This window comes from Ceratotherium simum, chromosome 25, assembly GCF_057802395.1.
Source record: "Ceratotherium simum simum isolate JZ-2026a chromosome 25, ASM5780239v1, whole genome shotgun sequence".
Taxonomy (NCBI): Eukaryota; Metazoa; Chordata; class Mammalia; order Perissodactyla; family Rhinocerotidae; genus Ceratotherium; species Ceratotherium simum.
The window spans coordinates 9624639-9646792 of NC_141924.1; the positions used below are offsets into that span (position 1 = coordinate 9624639).

Genomic DNA, 22154 nt, shown 5'->3' on the forward strand with positions numbered 1-22154 from the left:
ACAGATTTTGCAAAATGGTAATAATTTTAATTTTATAATTTCTTTTTCATTCATTTCTTGGAATATTTTTAAAGAGATACTCCCCCTCATCTATTTGGTTATCCAGTGATAGAGTTTATACAAAAAAGAAGGATAAATGACTCTTTTATTTACCAGTTTTTAACATAATAAATTGGTTCCCACCATCCTCTGAAGATAACCAATTTTTTTTTTAAACTATCATTATGAACTCTTGGATTTAAATGTATTTGATGGGTTTAAATTATTACTATTATTGAAGCTCAAAGTGTCCCATCTTTGACCTGTGGGACCTCTTCAAGTTGACTCCTGACTCTTTTTGACAGGATCCTAGTGGTTTTTGTTAATTTCCTTGCTATCTGGTATTATAAGATGTTCCAGGTTCATCTTGTAAATTTCCTGACCCAGGCCTGGAATTAGCCAACTCTCCAAGAAGTTCTCATTTCTTTTAGTGAAAAATTGTATTTCAAGATCCAATCTGGGGACTAGTGATGCTCATTGCTACTAAGTTGGTCATAGTTTCTAGCCTTTTCAGTAGATAGACTCGGAGAAGGGAAAAAAACATATAAAGAGAAAAAACATCATTTGAGTTCATATTGAGAATACAGAGTTTTTACGTAATCTCTCTATATTTCATGTGTTATCTTCTTTCTTCCATACCATGCATCTGGTTCTTAAGGACACAGGGAATGACAGAATTAAAATATCTCCTACTCTTTGGTTTTATTGCATATAACAGTCTCAGGATAACAACACAAATACTATAACCAATACAATCGTTGAAAATATTGAGTTTTTTTGAATATGCTCCTCCTATTCTCTTCTATTTTAAAAAATATTGTACTGTTCTACATTATCAGAGCATATAGCCATTACATACCATACTCTCTTCCTCTTAGCTTTATCTAGTTTTAGTTCTACAATTAACTGTTTTTAATGTTCACAGTGGTCCTTACATCAATGTCTCTAGTCATTTTGGTCATCAGAAGCTCATTCTCTAGCACAGTGCTGACCAATAAATGTGTGATGATGTGTTGTTCTGTGTATCTGTGTTGTCCAATATGGCACCCACTAGTGACACGTGACTAGGGAGCACTTGAGATGTGGCTAGTTCAACTGAAAAACTGAAGTGTAAATTTGAGTCAATATTAACTAACTTACATATAAATAGCCCCATGGGACTAGTGGCTTCATATTAGATCACAAAGCTCTAGCAGATTCCTCATGGGAGCAATATTCCTTGAGTTCCTACATAACAAATTGTCTGTGCCCTTTACAGTTGAAAGTTGCTGTTGCTGCAGATAAAATATTTGGCTCACACTTTTGTTCTTTGAGCATCTTCAATATGTTACTCTATTTTCGTCTTGCATAAAGCATTGCTTTTGAAAAGTCTGATGATAATCTAATTTTCTTTCCTTTATAAATCTTATGTTCTTTTTCTCCTTGATCCCCAAAGAAATTTTCTTTTTCTTGCAGGTTCAGAATTTTACTAGAATTTGTCTTGGTGTTGCTTTTTCTGGGTTGATATTCTCAGGTGTGCTCTTTCAAAGGTAGTTTCAAATTTTTTTTATTTCAGGAAAACTTTATTGAATTCTAGTTTTCAGTATGTGTTGTTCCCTTGCTTTGGTTTTCTTCTTCAGGGCTTCCTTTACGTGTATGTTCTAACTTCTTTGCCTATCTTTAGTATTTGCCATTTTCCCTGTAATCTTTTTTGTTTTTTTGTGAGGAAGATTGGCCCTGAGCTAACACTTGTTACCAATCTTCCTCCCTTTGCTTGAGGAAGAGTGACCCTGACCTAACATCTGTGCCTATCTTCCTCTATTTTTTGTCTTTTTTTTTTTTTGAGGAAGATCGGCCCTGAGCTAACATCTGCCCATCCTCCTCTTTTTTTTGCTGAGGAAGACTGGCCCTGGGCTAACATGCCCATCTTCCTCCACTTTATATGGGACGCCTGCCACAGCATGGCCTGACAAGTGGTGCGTTGGTGCGTGCCCAGGATCCGAACCAGCGAATCCCGGGCCATCGCAGCGGAGTGCGCGCACTTAACCACTTGCGCCACCGGGCCACCCCCCAATCTTCCTCTATTTTTTGTATGTGGGTTGCCGCCACAGCGTGACTTGATGAGTAGCACAGGTCCGCGCCTGGGATCCAAACCTGTGAACCCCAGGCTGCTGAAGCAGAGTGCACCAAACTTAACTACTATGCCACCAGGCTGGCCCCACCTGTAATCTTTTTTCTCTTTATTTCGTTTTGATTTTCAAAGTTTTCTTCCCTTTCATCTTCTATTTCTTATTATGGCTTTATTGTGTGTATGGGTACCGGGCACCTTTCAGTCTAGTCTTTTTCCTGAAATGACCTTTTTTTTTGTGTGTGTGAGGAAGATCAGCCCTCAGCTAACATCGGATGCCAATCCTCCTCTTTTTTGCTGAGGAAGATTGGCCCTGGGCTGACATCCGTGCCCATCTTCCTCTACTTTATATGGAACACCACAGCATGGCTTCACAAGTGGTGTGTCGGTGTGCACCTGGGATCTGAACCTGCGAACCCCAGGCCGCCAAAGCAGAGCACGCGCACCTAACTGCTGTGTCACCAGGCTGGCCCCCTGAAATGACTTTTAATTTTATTTCTAATTCTTTCCTGAGTTCTGTCACTTCATTTCCGAGATTTTCTAATTCTGATTTATATTGTTCTTTCATGTCTTGAATGATTTGCTTAAAAAATTTGGCTTGTTTTAAAATAATAGGCCACTGTTTTGATCTATTTTGTAGCCACATCTTTCTGGCATGCTGTCATTATCTGTAGGGATGTTATTCTGCTGTTTATTCTCTTTTTGCTTTTAATAATTTTGTATGAGATTTAACCTAGACACTTTTCTTATTGCTTATTTTATGTAAAGTTAATTTTCCTGAACGTTTATTTATTTATTTATTTATTTTTGTCAGGAAGATCAGCCCTGAGCTAACATCTGCCAATCCTCCTCTTTTTGCTGAGGAAGACTGGCCCTAGGCTAACATCCATGCCCCTCTTCCTCCACTTATATGGGACGCCGCCACAGCATGGCTTGATAAGTGATGCGTCAGTGCGCGCCGAGGATCCAAACTGGCGAACCGTGGGCCACCGCAGCGGAGTGCGCACACCTAACTGCTTGCGCCACCGCGCCGGCCCCCTGAACTTTTAGAATGAGGCAGGATTTAGAAAAGATTTTTTAACTTCACAGAGTTCACTCTTCTGTTGTTTTGGTGTGGTGGTAAAAAAATATGGCAGCTTTCCTGGTTCAGTTCCTCTCCCTCACTTTGATTTAGATTGTCTCTTTCCTTCCTCTCTCTTGTCCCTAACCTGCTCAATTTTGATTCTACTTCCAGTAGTTTCTCCTCAGTGTGAGCCCCTCTCCTAGATGGGAGCCCAGCACCTTCCAACTTCCTTAGGTCATTGGAGTGGCAAATTCTTCTCGTTTTCAGTTTCTGTTTTCAAATGGACTCACCATCCTTTCCAGTGAATAGCTATTGGTTATTTGGGGGTTCTTCTGTCTCAGGTCTGTCAGATAGCCTCCCCTATCATTGTTGCTTCCTTCTACTTCCCTCCACACAGATACTGATACCATCCAGGCCTTGCGGTTGTACATAGTGTGTTCATAACTCTGTATTTTGTGGTTTTAGTGATACCCTATCATCTAGTATTTGGTTTTGCTACCTAGTTGCTCTGTTTTTATTTGACAATTTGGAGACTGAAAAACTATTTTTTTGCTGCCATCTCCCCAGAATCCCTGATTCTTTTTATAGTTTTTTATTTCTTACTGAGATTCTCCATCTGTTTACTCATTATGCTTACATCTTCCTTTAACTCCTTGAGCATATCTATTATAGCTGCCTTAAAGTCCTTGTCTGCTAATTGGAACCATAGGGTTATTTAGGATCTGTTTTAATTGACTATGTTTTTCTTGATTATGGGTCCTATTTTCCTGATTTTTCTCATGTCCAGTGATTTTTTTTAAACAATATTGAAAATTATAAATGATACAATGTAGAGATTCTAGAATTCTGTATGTCCTTCTGAAGAGTGATTTTTATTAACTTGGTTGGATTCAAACTGCAAACTCTGCTCTCAGTAGGAAGCAACTAAAATCTCTGCTCAGTCAATTCAACTTCTAGCTGCTGGTATTCTGTTGAGCCTCCTGGGGTCTCCCCTCAATGCAGTGATCAGCCAAGGATTTTGGAATATTTGATACGTAGATTTTGGAGCTCACTCTCTCTTCCAAGACTTCCCCCCATCTTTCTGGCTGTTCTGCCAGCATTATTCAGCATAATTCTGTCCTCTGACACCTCAAGCCAACAAAGCTGTGACTTTCTGCTGCCCAAGCTGTGTGGATTGGGGAGTGCCCTCAGGCAAAAAGCCGTAACCACTTATATCTTACCCATACAGTTCTTCTTTCAAGGACAGACTCAGGTAGGGCTGGCCCCGTGGCTTAGCAGTTAAGTGCACGTGCTCCGCTGCTGGCGGCCCGGGTTCGGATCCCGGGCGTGCACCGACGCACCGCTTCTCCGGCCACGCTGAGGCTGCGTCCCACCTACAGCAACTAGAAGGATGTGCAGCCATGACATACAACTATCTACTGGGGCTTTGGGGGGAAAAAAATAAATAAATAAAATCTTTAAAAAAAAAAAAAAAAAGGACAGACTTAGGTAGTTTCTGCCAGTTTTTGGAAGCTCTCTGGTACCTTCAAATATTTTATACAGATTTTATAATTATTATCTGTGGAAAGTTAATCCAGCCAAACTATTCTGCCATAACCTAAGTATTATTTTTGATCAGAAAATAAAAACTTCAAATTAATTTTTTAAAAAAATGTGTGTGTGTGTTAACTAGGTGTGTTTCTAGATGCCTGATCCTATGATATGATGAATAAAACAGTCTTAGAAAATAATCAGGAGCTTTGCAAAGGCAGTTAACCTGACCTAGAGACGACCTGTATATTTCTTTAGTCATTTATTCCAAATATATCCATATTCCAACTCATACTCCTAAAAAGCAGTGGGATCTGTAGAAGCCCTACCTGCCATTGACAGGCCAGGTACGGGTGATGTCACTCACATAGCAAGAAGACTCACAACCTCCATCTAGCAGCACCATTTCCCCATCCTGAAACAAAAGTAAGACAGGTCAAAGTAGGTGACCTCATGATTGTCAGTTGTTTCTTCTAATTTGAGCACTTTGTGCCTTTCATCTTATTTTTTTTTAAAAGGCTCTAATTTAAAGGAGACTAATCTTCTCTGGTTCCTTCTCACAAGAAACAGCATCTAAACTTTTCAAATGAATTCATACTGGCTCAAGAAAGTTGCCACTGCATAGTGGTTAAGTGCATAGGCTCTGGAACCAGACCGCTTGGGTTTGAATTACTGGGTGTAAACATCAGCACATCATAAATGTTACCATTATCAGTATTAATTTAAAAAAATCCTAAACAAGTTGGTATCCAGGGCCTTATTCAACTACAATTATCCTTAACTATTTAACTTTAGAATATCACTTCTCCTTCTGCTCCCCCTCAAAATACATGTGGTGAAAAAAGAAAACTTTGGGTAAATTCCAATCTCACTACTTGCCATGTTATATTGAAATTATCTATTTATGCCCTTGAAGACAGGGCCTATCTTATTCTTATCTAAATAAGCACAGAACTTGGCACATAGTAGAATAATGGTCAAATAAGTACATATACAGTAATGGCGACTTTGAAGAATGGATGTGGTTTTGGTTTCTGGCAAAATGAGAATAAATTTCCTATTAGAAAACAACTAGATCCTGGATAAAAAATATATTTTATGAAATATTGACATTACATAACGTAAGAGACATCTTAAAGATTTTTTCTCTCTTGAAGAAAGACAACCCAGAACTGGATCTAGAGCTGCAAGTAACGATAAGGTAAGTGTTACAGTATATAGGAAAGGGGGTATCGCCCTGAGGCCCTGAAGCAAAGTAGGGAAAACGAACAGGAGAGTCCTGCATTAATCCAGGACACTCACGGGGGATAAAAGGGCCCTAGGTCATTAGGACCCACTTGGCTTCTGGCAAGAGCACATGCAAATAACTTTTCGAGGAAATTTCCTCCAAATTTGGGCCTGCCCATTTTCCAAAAAATAACATCAAGCAAGTATGAGCTCATAACCAAAGGTCTTCAACCACCCAAGGAGGTAGGTCACTGTGAGTGACGAGTTAACAGGAACAACAAATACCAAATTTAGATCTCCCAGGACTGCAGACAGTAGAATTATTGGATATAGAATAGCTATTATAAAATGCTTAGAGGGATAAAGAAAGGAATCACAAAGATTAGTAAGTAACAAGAGTCAGTCAAAAATAACTATGCAGATTTGAAAGGAACCAAATGAAAATTAAAAACAACTGCTGAAATAAAACACTCAGTGGATGGCTGAAGTGGTAGATCAGACAACTGAAGAGAACGTTTCCTGGAAGATGGAATTACCAAAATCCCCCAGACTGTGATAGAGAGAGACAGGCAAATGTAAATGCAAAAGAAAAGTTAGCTTATTGAAAACAGAGAGAAGTCTAACATACATCTAACTGAAGTCCCTGACGGACTGAATAGAGAGAATGTAGGAGAGATGATATGTAAAATAATGTCTGAGAATGTCCTAGAACTGATGAAGACATGAATCCACAGATTCAGGAAGCAGAAGATATCATAATGAGGATACATAAAAATACGTACTTAGACATATAATAAAACTGAGAAATACCAAAGAAAAAGAAATCTTAAAAGTAGTCAAAGCAAAAAGAGATTTCCCATAAGAAATGATAGTGTTTTTGTTTGTTTCATCAGGAACACTGCAAGTCAGAAGAAAGGGGAATAACATACTAAAATTGATGACTGAAAATAACTGTCAATCTAGGATGGTTTTCTTGGCATAGCCATCTTTCAAGAATGAGAACGAAATAGACAGTCTGGCTAAACAAAAATGGAAAAAGTTTAACAGCAGCATATCTTTCTCTAAAGGATGCTCTTCAGGTAGATGGATGGTGATCCCAGAAAGGCCATCTAGGATGTAAGAAGGAAAGGTGAATGTGTAGATAAATCTACACAAACTGTCAGAAGGTTTCCGCTTTGACCTATCCCTGAGAGCTGGATGTAGAGAGGCAGAACCACAAGGCAGCCTGTTCTCTCTGACTACATTTCTGCCAGATGCCTACTACACGGTCCACACCAGAGCGTTTCCAGATGCCCCAATAGTACCCTGCATTTCTCACAGTGTGTTGATGACCTTGCTCACTGACTTCAGAAGGGGCCCTTATTAACTTTCAGATAACCAAAGCCAGACCTAGAAGTTCTTAACTTATTTTCTCTTGGGCCACTTTATCTCATAACGGCAATACTTCTCTCTCTCTATAAAGCTACATTTGTGCTTGCTCTCCAGTTTTTCAAGAATGAACACCACCTTGTTTAGGAATAGACACACTGGTGGTAAAACTATGAAGAAAAAAAATGATTAAAACAAAAGTCAAGATGGTTGGAGACAGAAAGGGGGATGTGCTCCCAGGGGACTTCTAAGGTATGAATAATGTTCTTATCCTTGATGGTGGATATATGGCTGTTCATTTTATTATTATTTTTAAATGGTACATTATATTTATTGTTTTTAATATATATTTAACAACTTAAAAAAACCTTGTGGAATATAATGAAAATGAGAAATTTATCCTTAAATACTTATAATTAGAAAAGAAGAAAAGATGAAAATTAATGAGTTTAGCATCCAATTTAAGAAGCCAGAAAAAGAACAAGAGAATAAACATAAAGAGTAGAAGGGTGAAAGTAACAAAGCCAAGAGGATAATGTAATGAGATAGCAAACCAAGAAAAAACTGCACTAGTGATGCAAAAAGTTGGTTTTAAAAGACTAATAAAAACCAATACACTTCTCGGGAGATTTCTTTTTTTAGCCAATGTCTTTTAGGTGTAATTTACACACAGTTAAATGCACAGATCTTAAGTATACAGAGTTAAGTCAGCTTTGTCAAACGCATACATCCATGTAACCCCACCCTCATGCCCCTTCCCAGTCAACTCCCCATCAGAAGCAACCACTGATCTGATTTCTATCACCATAGATTAGTTTTGCCTATTTTAGAACTTCATATAAATGGAATCACATAGTTCGTAATTTTTTGTGTCTGGCTTGTTTCATTCAGCATAATGCTTTTGAGATCATTCATGTTGTTGGTAGTGCAGTGGTTTGTTCCTTCTTACTTTAAGAATATACTTCATGACAATTTCCTTATCTAATATTCTGGTGATGGATGCCTGGACTATTATGAGTAAATCTGCTATCAACATTCTTGAATAGGCATTTTGTGGACATTTGTTTTAATTTTTCTTGGAAAAATACCTATAAATGGAATTGCTGGGTTATAGGGTATATGGATGTTTACTTTTTAAAGAAATTGCCTAATAAGATTTATTAGAAAAAAAGAGAAAAGGCAAAAACATATTAAGAATGTAAAAAAGTATGCAACTACAAATACAAAAGATTAAAAGGTAAGACAATACTATGAGTAATTTAAAAAACTTACACAAAATAGACAAAACGGTAGAAAAATATAACTTACCAAACTGTCTCAGGAAGAGTGGAAGTATAAATTGATATAATCACTTTGGAAATGTTTGGTATTGTCTACTAAAGTTGCAAATATGCATATCCTTATGACCCAGTAATTCCATTATTAGGTGTCCCTTGGACAAACCTTACAACTTGTATACTAGGAAGAACGTTCACAGAACATAATTCATAATGGTAAAAACCTAGAAACTATATAAATGTCCATCTATGGATATTTATCACATTAAGAAATTAAAACTGAGAAAATTTTATAATATTTATTAATTCATTTAAAAATAACAATAAACTCACTATGTTAATATAAATAACATTTTTAATGAAAAATAACTATTTTTATAAATATAAATATTTAGTTAGAAAAGTGGCACTGTTTTACATTTTTGCAAATCTCTTTGTCTAGCATAATAGAAGATAGCTAGAGTCTCATATCTGCTTCTGCATTCAATCTGGTGTAATATTGCATGTCATAAAGCCTCTAGGATTCTCCATTGTACACTTGAAAGAGAATGAGAGTGAAAAAGGCAAATAATGTCTTAGTATTCTTATAAGAATACATTTAACCTCGCAGACCACACTTTGTTGTTCTGCACTATAGCAATTAAAATGAACAAACTACAGTGGCACGCAACAATATACTGTTGCATGAAAGAAGACACAAATACAATATTTCAAATATATAAAGTTCAAACATGACCAAAATCAAACTATGTTAAACTATATTTTTTATTAATTGTAAAATAAAAAGAAAAGCAAAGATACGATTACCATCAAAATCGGGAAAGTGGTTATTCTATCAGGGAGAGAAAGAGTTATTTATCACTGGGAAGGACCATGCAGTAGAAAAGCCTCTTGGGGGTAGGGGAACAGTAATGTCCTACTCCAGAGGTTGACAAACTTTTTTTGTAAAGGGCTAGATAGTGAATATTTTTTACTTCGTGGACCATACTGTCTCAGGTGTAACTATTCAACTCTGTCATTGTAGGGGGAAAGAGGGACCGGCTGCGTTCCAATAAAACTTTATTTACAACAAAGTTGTAGGCTGGATTTGGCCCAGAGGGCTGTAGCTTACCAACACCTGTTGTACTTCTTGACCTGGGTAATGGTTACATGAGTGTTCACTTGATAATTACTCGTTAAACTGGTCTTTTCTATTTTAAATACTTTTCCAGTAGTAGTTACATTTTACCATAAGAAATGTTAAAAAAAAAAAAAAAAAGGAAGTAAAAAGCCTCAGTATATTAAACAGTTAAAAAGTCCACAAGGAAAATATCAGGCCGAAATAGTTCCAGAGATGTGTTCTACCTAATTTTCAAGAAACATTAATTCAAATCATTTCACAATATTAAAGAAAAAACTACTCATTTTATGAGCTTAGTTTGACCTTGATATGAAAACCAGAAAGACAGTATGAGAAAAATTATAAGACAATCTCACTCATAAACACAGACCAGAATATCCTAAACATTTTAGCAAGTTGAAACTGGCTGTGCTAAAGATAAGGAAAGATGCTTAATTTCACTGGTAATTAAGGTAATGGAAATTAAGATCACAATGAGATACTGTTTTAGAGCAACTAGAATGGCGGAAATTAAGAAGTTTGATAATATCAGAGGATAGAGAGGATGTGGTCAACAGAATTATACACTGCTGCTAGGAGTGTAAACAGACACAAATACTTGGGGAAAAATCTGTATTAACTTATCATACTTATGGGTAAAAAAAGAATTAAGTCGCAAAAAGCTACATATAGCAGTATATAATTTTTATATAGCTCATAAACAAGCAGAACTAATTAATATTGTTTAGGGAATCATGTATATGTGATAGAACAATTTTTAAAAAATCAAGGGAATGACAAACCAAAAATTGAGGATGCCAGTTAGTTATCTTTGGGAGGGAGGCAGCAGGATGGCAGAGCACAAGGGTACAGGAGTAGATGCAAGGTAGTGGTAATGTTCTAGCTCTGGAGTTGAATGATTGGTTCATGGATATTCACTTAAAAAAATTATGCTGTATAATTTACATGTTTGCTATATTTACTCTTCTGAATTTACTTAAAATTGAAATAGATAATTAAAAGTAGACAATAAAGGAATACACAACTCTGTACTTATACAGTCACTTGGGGAGAAAATCATAAAAGATAAGTTCCCTCACAGCCAACAAAGTATTCTTAAAATCTGTTCCCAAAATATGCTTGGCCCACTGCTGCCACAAGTCCTTAGGGAAGCAGTGTTATAAAACGAAATGAGGCTTCAGAGTGAAATACTTGGCTCTGCACTAATAAGTTGCCTAATTTTTTTAAGTTTATTTTCCTCATCTATTAAACAGGCATGTTAATAACTGCTCCTATCTCACAGTGCTAAGGTGAGGATCAAATGAGATAACGTCCATAAAACCATTTTATAAACAATTAAGTGCTTTATAAATGGCAGTTATTTTGTGAAAGCTGAAGGTTAGGGGACGATGAGGTTAGTGAGTTTTCTACTAGGGCATCTCGAATCAGAAGCAGCAGCACTGAAGGGCATTTCATGTACCTTGATGAGTTGATTGTTCTTCACATAGTGCAAAGTGTTCGACCGATTACCTCCAGCAACCACAGGTGGGTAGGCTAAGATGTCTGCACCACGAGCCCGGCATTCAAATTCAAACTGCAAAACAAGAGCAAAGTATGACCAAAAGTATGACGGAAGAAAGGATTTCCTTAGGGTGGCCCCAGCCCATGCTCTCTTCAACAGCCCATACCTCCATTCAAGTACTTACCTTAAGTCATTACTGGAAAATTATTCATCATTTCTAATCAAACTTTTTATGCTGTAATTTCAGTCCATTTCTTTTATTCTCACCCCAATCCTGTTATTCAACTCTATTATTAAATCTGTTCTTTTCTTCCAAGCACTCTAAATTTTCAAATTGTTAAGTCCAGAAGAGGACACAGAAAACCTATGATCAGGGCCGGCCCCGTGGCTTGGCGGTTAAGTGCGTGCGCTCCGCTGCCGGCGGCCCGGGTTCAGATCCCGGGTGCGCACCGAGGCACCACTCCTCCAGCCATGCTGAGGCCGCGTCCCACATACAGCAACTAGAAGGATGTGCAGCTATGACAGACAACTATGTACTGGGGCTTTGGGGGAAAAATAAAAAAAAAAAAAAAAAAAAAAAAAAAAGAAAACCTATGATCAAAGCTGAGTACAGAGATACAGTCATGTAAAGTTACTGTTTGTTTATTCCTATTTATTTATTTATTTTTTGTGAGGAAGATCAGCCCTGAGCTAACATCCATGCTAATCCTCCTCTTTTTGCTGAGGAAGACTGGCTCTGAGCTAACATCTATTGCCAATCCTCTTCCATTCCCCGTCCCGCCCCCCCAAAGCCCCAGTAGACAGTTGTATGTCATAGTTGCACAACCTTCTAGTTACTGTATGTGGGACTCGGCCTCAGCATGGCCGGAGAAGCAGTGTGTCGGTGCGCGCCCGGGATCCGAACCCGGGCCGCCAGTAGCGGAGTGTGCACACTTAACAGCTAAGCCACGGGGCTGGCCCTGTTTATTCTTATTTAAACACTAGCATACAGCTTGCAGTTTTAACAACAGCTCTGAATTACTAATTTCAACCTGTCAAATAGCTACCAACCTATATGCTCTGGAAAAGTGAAAAAGGATGCTAGGCAAATGGCAAGTTCTACTAATTTCACCATGTCCTAGGATGGAGCTGGAGACTGGCGAGTGTCTGCCACTACCTATGGCACTACCCTTAGATTCTCTTCCTTACATTTACCTAAACAGTATTATTATTCTCATCTCACATTTGGGTAAGTCTTTCCCTCTTCATCTGTTCTACTTTGCAATTTTCTTCATTTAATTGTAGTTCCGCATATTTTACACTCACCCAATAAATTATCAGTGACATTTAGGAACCAAATCCTCTCCTAGTCACTTCCATGAAAGCCTACTGGATGCCATCTGCAAATCAATGAAATTACTTTACATTTGCCTCTAACGAGAGATTTCCAACCATTTAAAGCTCACCTTAGCATAAAGAAAGCCTTCCTCCACAGGGGCTTTACTGGCAAACATGGTCTCTATGAAAGCCTGCAAAGAGAAAGGAGTGAAAAGAACACAGTCTCATTTTAACTATACTGCTTACTCAAACATACAAAATACTGGAGCTCAAATGAAAAGCACCCTTCTCTCCAATTTTGTTGACCTGAAGTTGTGACTTCGTGGGCATGATAATATAGATTTCAGAAGGGAAAAATACTGCTTTCAGGAATATTTGAATGATGACAGATTTAGTGGAAGGGCACCCAACCTTCCCACTCAGAATATACATTGTATGCTAGAATAAGCTACATGGAAACACATTCGTCATTTATGTAATCCAATGTCTATAGCCCGGTAAAGTATGAAATTTTGATTGAATGGTCCCAACCTCAGCACTATCGACATTTTGGGCTAGATAATTCTCTGTTGTGGGGGGCTGTCCTGTTCGATGTAGGATGCCAGCAGCACTCCCCAGTTGTGATAATCAGACATTGCCAAATGCCCTCTGGGAGGCAAAACTGCCCCTAGTTGAGAAGCATTGGCCTATACCATAAGTACCTTAATTAATTCTCTATGATAGCCACACTATATGTGTGTGTGTGTTTTCTATTTTTTATAAGCGTAAATCTTTATAATTCACCACTATATCTTGTTTCCAAAAGGATTTTTGATTAGCATACATGCATACATAAACTATTACAAGATAGCATAAATGCACTGTTGACTTAAAGGAAAGCAAGGCTTGGGATGAATGGAGCTCAAAAAAATAAAAGTGCACACATAATGCCCTTCAGTTATTAGTCTACAATGGATGGGCCACACATTTACCCCTCAGTTTTCTAGCAGCCAATGTGAAAAGGGAAACCCTGTCAGCTATATAATTTCCAATGTCTGTGTGATAAAAACAAATTGGTTGCACAGGGATATGACTATATGACGCTACAACTAGAAAGGAATTTCTCTCGAGTTGCTACATTCTGAAAGTGAACGCGTGGAATGTGCAAAGGAATGTTTTTAGTAACATTTCTCAATACAAGATAATGACATGACCATACAACCCAGTAGAGGAAAGGGAAGTGGGGCCGCAGTGGGAATACCTGCATGGCTGCTCCCTTTCTCATTCTGATTTTCCTCAAATGGAGAGAAGACCTTCCCGACCACCCCATCTAAATTAGCACTTCACATCACGCTTTACCCCCTTCCATTTCATTTTTCTTCACAGCATTTAATTCCAGCTGACTATATAGCATACATTGGTTTACTGTCCCTCCTCAGCAAGAATGTAGACTGAGGGAAAGAACACATGGATGGTCTGTTTTGCTCACCACTGTATCCTTAGAACCTAGAGCAGTGCCTGGCACTGCAGCAGGTACTCAATAAATAGCTGCTGAATGAATAAGGAATTAAAATTAGTTAAAGGATACTTAGTTTTATACATATACAAATGTTGATATTGCACTACACTTTTAGCATGAAGCTAAAACGACATACAAAAAAGGAAAATGTGTGGTAGCTCTAGTGAGGCTCATTCACTTAAAAGAGGGATTTCTTTGTCTTTTTATTAATTTCCTTTCAAACCTTTACTGAATAGCAGAATTTTTGAAGTCATGGCCCTTTCACACTGCTATGCAGACTAAACATGACAGGAAAGTTCCTCTTGCCTCCTAGGTGGTCAAATGCCTGACCCTGCTTTATTTCTTTTCATAATGAATGTGCCTCCCATGAGTCCATTTCTTCACAGATGATTTCAGGTATTTATGGTACATGGTTCAAATGCCACCTATCCTTACCATGTGTGTGATGTCCTACTGATAAAGATTGATGGGCAAATTTTATGACTGCCACTTCTTATTGGGGTTGTCTTGTCACAATGTACCCCATACTCTCCCAATCAACACTTGACCCTCTTACTTCACTAGGTGCTATTTAAACGTTTGTATTTTGATTCTTTAAAAATGTAAAATGGGGTTTTTTTGCATTTTACTCTGTGCATCTCGTAATCAGAACACATCATGAATGGACACTGTATAGCTTATGGAGAAGGGAGAGTGGAGAAAAAAAGCACTTCAGGAATGATTTCATAAAGGTTTTATGTGGGTGTGTCCACATGGGGATGATGTGAGTAGGGAGACTATGCCATTTGGAAAGGAGGGGAAGGGCACTCCAGGCAGAGGGATGGCATGAGACTATGGCATATCTCGAAAGTTCAGTATGGCTAGAGTGTCAAGCACAAGTGGAATAATAAGACGAGATGAAGCTGGAAGGGTAGACAGGAGAGGCCAGCTCATAAAAGGCCTTGCGTGAGCAAGTTGAAATTTAATCCTAAAAACAAGGAGCCACCAAAGAAGTTTAAGAGGAGAGGGACAGTCAGATTTACAAAGATCACTCTGGCTAGGGTACAGTTAGACTCAGGCAATAATGGAAGCAGGGAGACAGCAAAGGGATATGAGGTGTCCTACTGTGCTAGGCACAGGCCAAAATAACACAACTTGGTACGTAAACTCAGGTCTGTCTGTTTTCCACCATACTCTTCTGCCTCCCTAGGAGTGGGCTTGGGGATTGGTTAATTAGATATAAGGGTCGGGGAAAAGCATTTGTCTAGATAATTTCCCTATTTCTATCTAGAGTAGCTGGGTAGATGTTGATATTATCAACCATGAAAAAGAATACAGCAGGAAAGTCAGGTCTGGTTGAGAGTAGAGCACAAATTTAGATAATCAGGGGAAATTCAGGTAGAGATGTCCAGGAGGCAGGATACATGCTCAGCCATAGGAGAGATCTGACCTGGACAAAGTCTGACTCCCTCCCCACTTTTCCTTCCGCCCACGTATTCTACCAACTCCATGTCTGTAAGAGTTACTTAACTCTGATGGAAAGGTCCTTTACTAAAACCAAATCAGAGTGCAACAAAATCCAAATGAGCAGTATCACATAGGCACAAATTATATTTGGCTTGCCCCTCAAAAGAAGGGAAATTTTCATTTGGGCTGAACAATACAATTATAGCATAATTGAATAATTATTCAATTCCTTAAGAATTTAAGGAAACTATGTTGCCCAAATATCCAAAACTCTTACAGACATACTCTAGACCCAAATTGGGAACACTAAGGGAACGATCACTGGCAGCTAGCAGTTGTTCATTAAGAAAAATAAGGCCAAATTCCACCTCCCTGCCTGATGTCATTACTGGGTTGGTAGATAAAGGGAATACCATAGACTTAATACTTTTAAATTTTAGCACAACACTTAAAATAGTCTTAGGATAACATCCTGGACAAGTGAGAAAGTGTGGATCAGAATAGCCCTAGGCAGATTTATAACTGATTTTACACCTTATCCAAAGACATCTGATCACTGGACTGATATCAATTCCTCTGGAGCACTTAACATTGTTCAACAGATCTGTTCTTGGCTTCTTCTCTTCCTTATCTTAAAAATCAATGATTTGAAGGAAGACAAAGACATACGCTTATCATATTTGTAATTAGTTGTAAGTAGTCTTTGCTGGTCCAGCTGTGGCTAGAGCACTGGACACTGGACTTGAAGAAGGACCCTGACAAACTAGAGCACATACAGAGGAGGGTTACCAAAATTAGGCAACTATAATATATGAGGAAGAGTTAAGGAAAACAAGGATGTTTCACTTGGGGAAGATTAAAGGTAGAACACAGGAGAGCAGCCTTCAAATGTTTGTGTGCTATGAGGCTGTGAGGTTAATTCCAGCAGGCCTGGAATTAGCCTGAGCTGTTTTGCTAAAGTTCCTGCCTGGCACTGATCCTGGTCAAGGCCTCAAATATACTGATTAACAGTGTTGAGAGGAATTTCAGAGCAGCTTGTATCAGCTTGTCAGTATTGATAACAGTGAGATTAATGGTTTGTACTTGGTTTCCATGAGACCTCTGAAGGGCTTTGCTGCTACACAGCAGGAATGTGCCAAGGTGACCAAAACCCCAAAATCCCTAGCTGAGATTCCACTTTGGGCTCCCCAGCTCTGAGGTGTTCTGTGTGTGCATATGTGGTTCCTGACCTACAAGAGAAAATGCATCCTGCCCAGCCCTTACTGAGAGTGGACAATAGGAGCCTGCACCTGGCTTCTCTGGACCCTTGTGTGAGACAGCCACTGGCTGTCTTCCTACTTTAATGCTGTTGCTATACTGTACTCTTTTCCTATAATAAATTGCAGATTTATAAGCAATGTCATTTTGAGTCCAATGAGTGTTCTTTAGCAATCAAACTCTGTTAAGTGCCACTATTATTGCAGTTATCATAAGGAAAGGAAATAAAAAATTAATTAATTTATGCTATTCCAAAGAGAAATAACTAAGGTCATGGGTAAAAGATACAAGAAGGCAGATTTACTTTGCCTTGCAAGGTACTGAGCAAGTCTCCAGACATGTTCACTAAACACTGACATAGAAGCTAGATGTTCATCTGCTGTGAGATTATTGCATTGGGTACATGACCTCAAGGTGCCTACTGAACCCTAAGAGCTGAGATTATTTTAATTTGGTAAAAACTTCTTTAGTAGGAACTATACCTGTGACGTCAACTTCCCAGCAATCTGCATGCGCTCAATTTCCGCAGGAGATTTAATCAGCCGGAGGCGCTGTACCAGCTGGTGGACAGCCCGAACCTTGTTCTTGCTCCTGGCTTTGACCTCAGTCAGATTCTGCATGTAGTCAGAGTGAAGCTGTGCGTGAGAGGGCCTCATCCAGTCATACCAAACCATATTTGTCTCAGCTTAAGAGAAGAAGCCAAAAAATAAATTTAAAATAAAACTAACAGCAACAACAAGAAATATCACCTGTCATAATGACTTTAACAAGAGTCAAAACTATAAAAGCTGTAGCGTGGAACTCTAAAGGGTTGAGCACAAACTCTCTCAGGGCTGAAGTAATTGAAGGGTTTGATCATAAATCACTGGAAGGCCATTCTTTGAAAATGGCAAGATATTCTGAGACTGAATATATAGCTTTTCTGCCCCCAAACTTCAGTGTTCTTTATAAAGATAATAAATGGGACTAAAGCTTTATTCAAGCTTTGATTTTATTTATTATTGAGCTAGAGGCATTGTTGATTAACTGAAAAAGGACGAAAAAAAGTACTCAAATGATGACCTTATGATTAAAAGTGTTCCATCCCTTCACAAAAAATTTCAGTATCAGTGAAAGGAGGTTCTCCTCTCATTTAGGAACAATTATTCATGGCTACAGAAACACTATTGCTGATAATATGTGCTAATCCACACTTATCCAGGAAATCTTTCCTTTTCCACCTGTCATGTATTCTCATTTTAGACAATCACAGTTCACCTTTTAATTTTAGAGACCCAAGGAAATGATCTATATTTGCCTGAGATATAAGATAAGAAGGCTCATCATGAAAATGTTTACCACTTACACGAGGTCTCCATTTGTTCCTTTATTTTTTTCTGACAGTAGTCTATGAGCAGCATTCCCAACAATCTAAGTCTGAAGGGTTGTATGTTTTATACAAAGTACTATGGGACAGAAGAGGGGGGAAAAAAAATCCCAAAAATTTTGATTGGGTATGTATTAGTGACACAATCTCCCATGTATCTTCATTTTAAAATAAAAATGGTTTTAAATGTACATTACATGTGCAACATTAACCCTATTTTTAATAGAAATTTAATTATTGTAATTTTTAAGAAGTAAAACAGCCTCAACTACCTGTTATCAGTGTATGAAATCACAGCCCAATTTTTTTAGGTTTTTAAATAAATATGATTTCATTAATCTTTTCCTTCGCCTAGTGGTTTTATCTAGTAAACTACTAACATTAGAATGGTAAATGAAAAGTGCTTTTCAGAAATACATTTTACGTAATATTTTAATAACACTGGGTTAACGAAATTTAGACTGTAGAACATGACACCCAGCAACTAATTCAAGAAATCAAAAAGCTACAAAGGGGCCAGCCCCGTGGCTTAGCGGTTAAGTGCGCATGCTCCGCTACTGGCAGCCCGGGTTTGGATCCCGGGCGCGCACCGACGCACCGCTTCTCCGGCCATGCTGAGGCCTAGTCCCACATACAGCAACTAGAAGGAAGTGCAACTATGAATGCAACTATCTACTGGGGCTTTGGGGGAAAAAAAGGAGGAGGATTGGCAATAGATGTTAGCTCAGAGCCGGTCTTCCTCAGCAAACAGAGGAGGATTAGCACGGATGTTAGCTCACAAAAAAACAAAAACAAAACAAAACAAAAAAAGCTACAAATAAAATGATTCTGTGCCCCACATTTGTGAAGACTTTGAAGATATAAGAAAGTCCCACTAATTTAGCTGGGTATTTATCTCTGTAAAATACGAATTATTAATATAAAGTAAAAGAATTCAAACATATTAGAACTTACATATTCAAATGAGTATTTTCTTTCAAAGGAGTCTTTGTGGGAAACAAGTCCAATATATTCTATGATTGTTGGAAACAATTTTGGAATTGTCTTTTAGAAACTAACTTCAAAAATGGTTTACAAACCATAAAAATCAGGCTAAAATTTTACACTATTCTGGTCTAAAATCAGGATTTTTCAACTTGATCATGTAGCTTATTTACCAAAATTGGCTCTGACTTTTGGATACTTTAAAAAATAAAACACTTCCCAGAGCTGTAGATTTACAAGAATCACTAAGGATAGTTTATAATGTAATATAGGTTCTGAAAAGTTCCAGAAAAGGAATTCAAAACATTCTGAGTGATCATAATTTCACTAGAATAAATGTAGAGAAGGTGACTATTTTGAAGGGCAAGAACTGAATGGCATATTTGAATCACCCGAGAATCTTGTTAAAATGCAGATTGTGACTTAGTAGGTATGGAGTGGGGGCTTATGATTTTACATTCCCAATATCTATTATGCATTTGTAATTCTAATATGCATCACCAGATGATTCTGATGCTAGTGATGCATGGATCATTCTTTGAGAATATTGCCTCCTTTTGAAGAGCCAGCAAAAGCAATAAGCAGCAGTGGTCAAAAGTAAACAAACTGGTCAGTAATCTTGAAGTGGCCCATGCCCATCTTCCACTATAAAAAGAAATTCTTCTGGGATTTCAAACAAGAATAGTTAACAGTCTCTGTGAATGAATAACCTAATGAAGGTTTAGCAAATGAATAAATGAAATCATTAAAGTAGCCCAGTCTTCTGGAAAAGACTTATGTTCCTTTCATGGTGTTCAGGCAAACACTGCTAAGACAATCATTTTAGAAAACTAAGAACTTTGTCTAAATAGGCAAGGAAGGTCTTAATGGCAATCTAGCCTGTGGTTTGACTTCTGCTCCCATTTGTTACCTTTCAGTTTCGGTACCAGATGTTGAAATTCTTCCAGCGTATAGGCTTCGTCCACTCCAGTTAGAGCTGTTGCTCCATCAGTGCCAGATCGTGGGCCATCCCAAAGTTCTCGACTGGGGTCTCTTCGAGGCACAAAAAGCATAGCCTTGTGTGCTGGTAACTGCTTGCCAGGGAGGCTTTGAAGGACCAGAATGCTATCAGGCTCTTGGAATCCACAGAGGTACAGAAAATTGTTGTCTTGGTGGAAAGTATAGGGGATATCATTGCTCATGTAATATGTAGGGTTGGACAGCAGAACCACTGTCTGGTCTGTCCCACTCTGACCTTGTGCTTCCTTGTGGATCAGAGACATTAGTTTGTGTCTGCGAAGTGCATATTCCACCTGGGATAGTCCTGGCGTCACCTCCCCTAGAAATGACAAATAACAGTCGTGCTTTGCGTTTCTATAGTGCCAAAGTACTTAAGGTAGCTTAATACTAGATAGAGACACCCAAATTCATTTCTTCAATTTATGCCAAATCTCCTCAGAGCACATGGGGAATTAAGGAGATAACCCAGGTTTCAAATTTCTATTCCACTGTAAAAATTTGGAAGAAATGATAATTAAATGTGGTCCTACCTGAAAACTGGGATCATGACTCTTTAAGATCTCTTCCAGCTCTTTGGTTCATTCTTGTACTCATTCGATCAAACATTTACTGAATATTATTATGTGGAAGGCATTGTTAGGCATATAATCAAAGTTGCCCTGAAGTTTCAATATATAAGGTGAGGAGAAGAATCACATTATCTGTGTATGACTTCTCTAAAAGAATGTAAGCTCCATGAGGACACAGATTTTTGTCTGTTCAATGTTATATTCCCAGGGCCTAGAATAACAATTGGAATATAGGGGCATTTGATAAATATCTGTTAAATGATCATAGTTTTTAACATAATAGAATTTAAGGGCAAAAAGCTTTCCCCAATTTCAAGAACTAGAATAAGTTTCTCCTTCTGAATCTCGAAGGCATAATAATACCTTTCTAATAGGACCTTTCACTCTCTACCTTGTATTAACAGTGAACTGGGTATATATAATCTCCTCGAGGGTCAGAGCTATCTCTGTATCCTCCAAACACTTTAATAATATTATCTACCTCTTGGGGCTGTCATGAAAATCAAATTTGATGAAGGACGTGGTTCTTAAGGATTGACGACTCTGTAAAGAAACTTTTGAAAGCTATGGATTCATTCTGTTTGCTAAAGTGGATGTAGGCACATACAAACTTTTGACATACAGTTTCAAGAGTATCTGATTCCCTTAAGCCCACCCAAAAAACCCAGATTAAGAACCTCTGTTATAGATTGGATTGGTGGTTACCAGAGGGGAAGGGGGGAGGGAGGAGGGTGAAAGGGATAATTCGGTACATGTGTGTGGTGATGGGTTGTAATTAGTATTTGGGTGGTGAACATGATGTAGTCCATGCAGAAATAGAAGTGCAATGATGTACACCTGAAATTTTTACAATGTTATAAACCAATGTTACTGCAATAAACAAAACAAAAAACAAACAAACAAACAAAAAAGAACCTCTGTTATGAAGTGTTGTGTGTTCTTAATATTACTACCTAGCAGACTGCTTGGCTGCTAGCCCAGTGATGACTGGGTGAATGTTTCTCTTCTGAAATGGAAATTATGCCTGCTTTCACTTCAGGTTCCAAAGCAAAAGAACTACTACAACAATCACTCAAAAAATCTGTATCCTTCAGCCTAAACTTAGCAATAATAACAGTAAAACAAAATCTAATGCTCACTGAATGCTTACTATGTTTCTGATACTATTCTAATTATTTACATATATCAACTCCTTTAATCTTTACAATGACTCTATGATATGGGTTACTATTATTATTATTATTTTCCTCCCCAAAGCCCCAGTACATAGCTGTATATTCTAGTTGTATATTCTAGTTGCAGGTCCTTCTATGTGAGCTGCCATCACAGCATGGCTACTGACAGATGAATGGTGTGGTTCCATGCCCAGGAACTGGGCCCGGGCCACTGAAGCAGAGCGTGCTGAACTTTAACCACTAGGCCATGAGGGCTGGCTCGTGGGTTATTATGATTATTCCCTGCGGTAGCCAGTCTCCACATGCAAGTA

At 38.2% G+C, this 22154-nt stretch overlaps 1 protein-coding gene across 6 annotated transcripts in view; it reads right to left on the reverse strand.

Moving 5' to 3' along the window:
* XPNPEP3 (X-prolyl aminopeptidase 3) overlaps positions 1-22154 on the reverse strand; it is a 60240-nt gene that overhangs the window by 9884 nt on the left and 28202 nt on the right. For 3 of the 6 annotated variants that reach the window (XM_087448876.1, XM_087448877.1, XM_087448879.1), the window contains 6 exons: positions 20011-20418; positions 17233-17435; positions 12678-12740; positions 11191-11304; positions 5069-5154; positions 4430-4591 (listed from right to left, as the gene is read on the reverse strand). In XM_087448876.1, coding sequence (XP_087305002.1) covers positions 4430-4591; positions 5069-5154; positions 11191-11304; positions 12678-12740; positions 17233-17435; positions 20011-20418 — 1036 coding nt within the window. Of the gene's footprint in view, positions 1-4429; positions 4592-5068; positions 5155-11190; positions 11305-12677; positions 12741-17232; positions 17436-20010; positions 20419-20629; positions 20880-22154 lie in introns of all 6 variants that reach the window. The other 3 variants (XM_087448880.1, XM_087448881.1, XM_004437894.3) reach the window with 3 other exon arrangements.